The sequence below is a fragment of the Coregonus clupeaformis genome, chromosome 1 (assembly GCF_020615455.1).
Source record: "Coregonus clupeaformis isolate EN_2021a chromosome 1, ASM2061545v1, whole genome shotgun sequence".
NCBI lineage: Eukaryota > Metazoa > Chordata > Actinopteri > Salmoniformes > Salmonidae > Coregonus > Coregonus clupeaformis.
Window position 1 is genome coordinate 93,627,906 of NC_059192.1, and position 6,624 is coordinate 93,634,529.

Genomic DNA, 6,624 nt, shown 5'->3' on the forward strand with positions numbered 1-6,624 from the left:
CCCCTGTTCCCCTGCTCTCCCCTGTTCCCCTGTTCCCCTGCTCCCTGCTCTCCTCACCCCCTGTTTCCCCTGCTACCCTGCTCCCCTGCTCTCCTCACCCCCTGTTCCCCTGCTGTTTTTTTTTTTTTTTTTTTTTTTATGTTAAAAATAAATGCACTGTTGGTTAAGGGCTGTAAGTAAGCATTTCACTGTAATGTCTGCACCTGTTGTATTCGGCGCATGTGACCAATACAATTTTATTTTATTTTATTTTATTTTATTTGCTCCCCTGCTCCCCAACCCACCACAACCCCTCACTCAGCTACATCACAGGAGATCTCTACTCTGCAGCCTGACTGAGCCCTCTACTCCAACACCAACTCTAACTCCACCCGGGACAGACGTCCTCAAAGGGTAGGCAATGGCTCTATCTATTGTCACTTATCCCTTATGAGACAGTCACCAGCACCTTACCTTACTTTACACCTTGTAGGCAAAGCCTAATGAAGTTGTTAGTAATTGTCTGTTGTATAATCACACTGTATAGCCTATACATAATTATAGTCAATACATACGTTTTTAAACATATGTGTTCTGTAGGTATTTAACCTGTCACAGTGGCATGCATGTAGTCCTACAGTAATATAAGCATCCTCATTTTCCCTCACTAATGCACTTTCAATAAGAATCTGAGAAGTTAGAAATGGTATAGTTATGCTTATTGTATTGTCTGTTGTAGCAACCTGCTAAACCTTGCTACACCTCTGTAGGCCCACTGCTGATACCTACTGGAAAGGTCATTATTACCTCTGTAGGCCTACTGCTGTGACCTACTGGTCAGGTCATTATTACCTCTGTAGGCCTACTGCTGTGACCTACTGGTCAGGTCATTATTACCTCTGTAGGCCTACTGCTGTGACCTACTGGTCAGGTCATTATTACCTCTGTAGGCCTACTGCTGTGGTCTACTAGTCAGGTCATTATTACCTCTGTAGGCCTACTGCTGTGGTCTACTGGTCAGGTCATTATCTGTAGGACTACTGCTGTGGTCTACTAGTCAGGTCATTATCTGTAGGCCTACTGCTGTGGTCTACTTGTCAGGTCATTATATGTAGGCCTACTGGTGTAACCTACTGGTCAGGTCATTATTACCTCTGTAGGCCTACTGCTGTGGTCTACTGGTCAGGTCATTATTACCTCTGTAGGCCTACTGCTGTGGTCTACTGGTCAGGTCATTATTACCTCTGTAGGCCTACTGCTGTGACCTACTGGTCAGGTCATTATTACCTCTGTAGGCCTACTGCTGTGGTCTACTAGTCAGGTCATTATTACCTCTGTAGGCCTACTTCTGTGGTCTACTGGTCAGGTCATTATTACCTCTGTAGGCCTACTGCTGTGGTCTACTAGTCAGGTCATTATTACCTCTGTAGGCCTACTGCTGTGGTCTACTGGTCAGGTCATTATCTGTAGGCCTACTGCTGTGGTCTACTAGTCAGGTCATTATCTGTAGGCCTACTGCAGTGGTCTACTGGTCAGGTCATTATTACCTGTGGCTCTCTTACACACTTTCAAAACAACCCATTCTCATGTTTAGAAACTTAGCATGGGCCACTCTCCTCTAGAAAGATAGAAAGGGACGGAGGGAGAGTTTGGAGGAAGGGATAGAGAGAGGGCGTATGGGAAGGAGGGAGAGAGGGAACGAGGGATGGTGGTAGGGATGTTGGGATCAAGAGCGGGAGAGCGGTAGGGAGGGAGAGAGGGAGTGACGGTGGAAGAGAGGGAGTGAAGGAGAGAGGGAGGGATGGATGGAAGGAGGAAGTTGTGTCCCTGGCATGCTCTGCTCTCTGGTCTGATTTCCCAACATCTCCAGAACACTGAGTCTGTGTATGATTAGTTTTAATGCCACAACCACCAGAGGTTGGATAACCATCCTTCTCTCCTCCAGAACACACACGTACGCACGGGCACACAAACACACACACACAAAGGCGCTGACCTTCCCTGATACACTTTGTTCCAGAGAAAGAGAGAGAGAGAGAGAGAGAGAGAGAGAGAGAGAGAGAGAGAGAGAGAGAGAGAGAGAGAGAGAGAGAGAGAGAGAGAGAGAGAGAGAGAGAGAGAGAGAGAGAGAGAGAGAGAGAGAGAGAGAGAGAGAGAGAGAGAGAGAGAGAGAGAGAGAGAGAGAGAGAGAGAGAGAGAGAGAGAGAGAGAGAGAGAGAGAGAGAGAGAGAGAGAGAGAGAGAGAGAGAGAGAGAGAGAGAGAGAGAGAGAGAGAGAGAGAGAGAGAGAGAGAGAGAGAGAGAGAGAGAGAGTCGTGTGGGTTGGGTTGCTGAGATGTTGAGATGTTTAATTAAAGAGCACAGTGATATAATCTCTAAGTGGTGGAGTCTCAGAACACATTCCAAAAGGTCCCGTTTGTTCTGAACAGTTCCAAACGATTCCAATCAGTTCCAAACGATTCCAATCAGTTCCAAACAGTTTTCAACCTGCTCAAAGACACAACAGGTGTCCTTACATGACCATCTTCCACCTCCATACAGTTTGTAAAAACTGTCTTCTGTGGTTCTACTCAATATTGTCATTAAATTTACACTGTGTAAAGCTTGCCCTAATTTCTTGTGGACATACTATGTAACATAAATGGTAATTACGCAAAATTTAAGGTGTGGGATTCCGAGATTAGGCTTGTCCTGGTGACACTGTGCTGTAAATATCAAGGATGAGTTTTGCGCTTTGCTCATCTATCACAATCACATAGGCCTATCTTACCTGCTGAAAACAAAATAGGTATTTTTACTCTTCACATTATTCCAACAAACATCTCAGTCCTAATGCTGAATAAAATGTCTCCCTCTCTCTGTAGGTTTTTGCTTTGGTGCTATAACATTAACTGTGTCAGTAGTGGGTCTGGACAATTGTTTGACTGGAATGTATATATCGCGAGAGGACAAAAACGATTTGGGGAAAGTTGAGGAGGGCAGGGATAGGGAGAGAGTGAGCTCGGCTGTGTGAGAGAGAGGGAGAGAAAGAGAGCAGGAGAGAAGGAGAGAGGGAAGAATACTTTTATCTTCTCCATCGCTACTGTAGAATGTCTCAACGCCTCTCTCCACCTATACCGTAGAATGTCTCAACGCCTCTGATCAGTGCATACAGAATCAAGACATCATAATCATCTCGGATGTGTCGGATGAATAAAGAAAGAACACAATGCTAGACTTTTAACAGTTTGATTTTGTCACTGGAGGTTGTTTTCCTTTATTCTTCTCCCTTTCTTGAAGTCGTTTATTCTGGAACCTCAAGTACGTGGGATACTTCGCCTGGTCTGTTTTGACGACTGTCTCCAGCTGTGGAGAGAAGGTAGGCATTTTCTCCTGCGCAATTGCACAGTGCTTTTTGATTTTAATTAAAACAAACTTAAAGTACCACTTGTGTTCTTATTGGACTATTTGTATTATTGATCAAAATATTGTTAGATACTTCGTCTGTAACATCAACATCTGCCAGAGAAGAACATCTTCCGTGCAGACAGTCGTAGTGACTATAGAAAAGTATCATAGCCCAGTTATTTTTTCCAAAATTGCAGCATCTTCTGCGCTGCACATTTCTCTGCGCCTTTCTGAAAAACAAACTCATATTTTTTTGCAGCTTGACTCGGGACTATTTCCCCGAGCCCCTGTTGGATTTAGGAGAAGCGCGACTTAAAACCGAAAAAGACAACAGTTTTTTGACCAAAAAGTGGAGTTATTGTGAACTTGTGAGAAGAGCGCCAGGCCTGTAGCAATGTGTCGGGGGCGGCTGGTGAGGCTGGCGGTGGGTCTGGTGGCGGTCCTGTCGCTGTGGACGGAGCCTGGCGGGGCTGAGGCTGAGGCTGGGGCTGGGCAGGCTGGGGGAACCGGAGGAGAAGCTACACTTACCGAAGGAGAGCTGGTGTCTTTGCCGTTATTAACGGTAGACAGCGAGCCGGCCAGACAGACACCGACCCAACCAAGAGCCAGCCGGGCCAAGCGGAGGGGAGGAGGGACAGACGTCCTCAAAGGGTAGGCAATGGCTCTATCTATTGTCACTTATCCCTTATGAGACAGTCACCAGCACCTTACCTTACTTTACACCTTGTAGGCAAAGCCTAATGAAGTTGTTAGTAATTGTCTGTTGTATAATCACATTGTATAGCTTATACATAATTATAGTCAATACATACGTTTTTAAACAAATGTGTTCTGTAGGTATTTAACCTGTCACAGTGGCATGCATGTAGTCCTACAGTAATATAAGCATCCTCGTTTTCCCTCACTAATGCACTTTCAATAAGAATCTGAGAAGTTAGAAATGGTATTGTTATGCTTATTGTATTGTCTGTTGTAGCAACCTGCTAAACCTTGCTACACCTCTGTAGGCCTACTGCTGTGACCTACTGGTCAGGTCATTATTACCTCTGTAGGCCTACTGCTGTGACCTACTGGTCAGGTCATTATTACCTCTGTAGGCCTACTGCTGTGACCTACTGGTCAGGTCATTATTACCTCTGTAGGCCTACTGCTGTGACCTACTGGTCAGGTCATTATTACCTCTGTAGGCCTACTGCTGTGACCTACTGGTCAGGTCATTATTACCTCTGTAGGCCTACTGCTGTGACCTACTGGTCAGGTCATTATTACCTCTGTAGGCCTACTGCTGTGACCTACTGGTCAGGTCATTATTACCTCTGTAGGCCTACTGCCCGGACCTACTGGTCAGGTCATTATTACCTCTGTAGCCCTACTGCTGTGGTCTACTAGTCAGGTCATTATTACCTCTGTAGGCCTACTGCTGTAATCTACTAGTCAGGACATTATTACCTCTGTAGGGCTACTGCTGTAGTCTACTGGTCAGGTCATTATTACCTCTGTAGGCCTACTGCTGTAGTCTACTGGTCAGGTCATTATTACCTCTGTAGGCCTACTGCTGTAGTCTACTAGTCAGGTCATTATTACCTCTGTAGGCCTACTGCTGTGACCTACTGGTCAGGTCATTATTACCTCTGTAGGACTACTGCTGTGACCTACTGGTCAGGTCATTATTACCTCTGTAGGACTACTGCTGTGATCTACTGGTCAGGTCATTATTACCTCTGTAGGACTACTGCTGTGGTCTACTAGTCAGGTCATTATCTGTAGGCCTACTGCTGTGGTCTACTAGTCAGGTCATTATCTGTAGGCCTACTGCTGTGGTCTACTAGTCAGGCCATTATCTGTAGGCCTACTGCTGTAGTCTACTAGTCAGTGGTCATTACTGAAGACAAGGTCACAGGAGAGTTTAACATTTTCTGTTTTTAATTTGTTGAGAATGCTGTCGCTGGACCCCAACAGGTGGGATCCTCTGTGATGGGAAGTTAGGAGGAAAGTTTAGTAATTAAATACTGGCAAGAATATCACATTCCTGTCAGCTGCAATAATAAATTATATCCAAACAAAGGAGACCATTGGCGGTGTGGGACTGTCGGAATGCCTGCTGGATGGAGAGAGAGAAAAGAGAGGGAGAGAGAGAGAGAGAGCGGGGGAGGGAGGGAGAGAGAGAGAGAGAGAGAGAGGGAGAGAGAGAGAGGGAGAGAGAGAGAAGCAGTTTAATATTTTCTCTAGTCCTATACACCACACCCTGCTTTTTAAAGCACATCAGCAGCTGTACACAGTGGGTCACTGCTTGAGAGGTGGTGTGTGTGTGTGCATGTCTGTGTGTGTGTGAGCGTGTGTGTATCTATGTGTTTGTGTGTGTGTGCTTGTGCCTGTGTGTATGTCGGTGCGTGTGTGTGCATCATGACTGTAGAGAGCTGATACTGGCATAGATATATCAATACCTAATTTCCAGGGCTCACAAGCTGTGGTTGTTTGAAGTGTGTTTATTGTGAGTTAATTAATCAGAACCGTTCTCCGTACAGGCAGAGTGACTCTATAAACTGTGACGAATCAGGTGCTGCAGTTCAGAATAGAGGCCACTGGGTTGTGCTGTTTCCCCGCTGGCATTACAGTCACTAGATGTAGCCCAGGCACAGAGTGTTGCAACCCATTGTATACTAAACAGTCTGTGATTGCAACAGGCACAGTCTGAAAGCGTGCTATGCTGTGTGAAACCTTTCTTCCTATTACACAACAGCCAAACTCTGAAATCGGGAAGGGGACTGTGGATCTGTCTCCGTCCGTTAGTACGTTAGGACGTTCGTATGTTCGTATGTTCGTCACGTGATATCTCAGACAGCACTGGCCCCATTTTCGTGGGGGAGTACATGTTTACTGTTGCCTTGTCCACAATGACATTGATCCCATATATACTGTATCATTGAGATACACAAATCCACTACATCTTCAAGCTTTGATTAAACCAGTTGTGTTAGTGCTGGGTTGGAACAAAAATGTGCACCACAGGTAGGGAGTCTCCAGGCAGCACCGTGGTTGTAGAATGAAGTGTCAGTGTGTGGCTCCAGAAAGTGTTTAACCAGGAAGTCTCCAGGCAGGACCACGGTTGTAGAATGAAGTGTCAGTGTGTGGCTCCAGAAAGTGTTTAACCAGGGAGTCTCCAGGCAGGACCATGGTTGTAGAATGAAGTGTCAGTGTGTGGCTCCAGAAAGTGTTTAACCAGGAAGTCTCCAGGCAGGACCATGGTTGTAGAATGAAG

General features: G+C 45.8%; 1 protein-coding gene across 1 annotated transcript in view; it reads left to right on the plus strand.

The window, feature by feature from the left end:
* Window positions 1-2,984: 2,984 nt before the first annotated feature.
* fbn1 (fibrillin 1) overlaps window positions 2,985-6,624 on the plus strand; it is a gene marked incomplete at its 3' end in the record, with an annotated part of 92,367 nt that continues 88,727 nt past the window's right edge. The window contains 2 exon segments of the mRNA XM_045223546.1: window positions 2,985-3,336; window positions 3,625-4,016. Of these exon segments, the coding sequence (XP_045079481.1) occupies window positions 3,760-4,016 (257 nt within the window).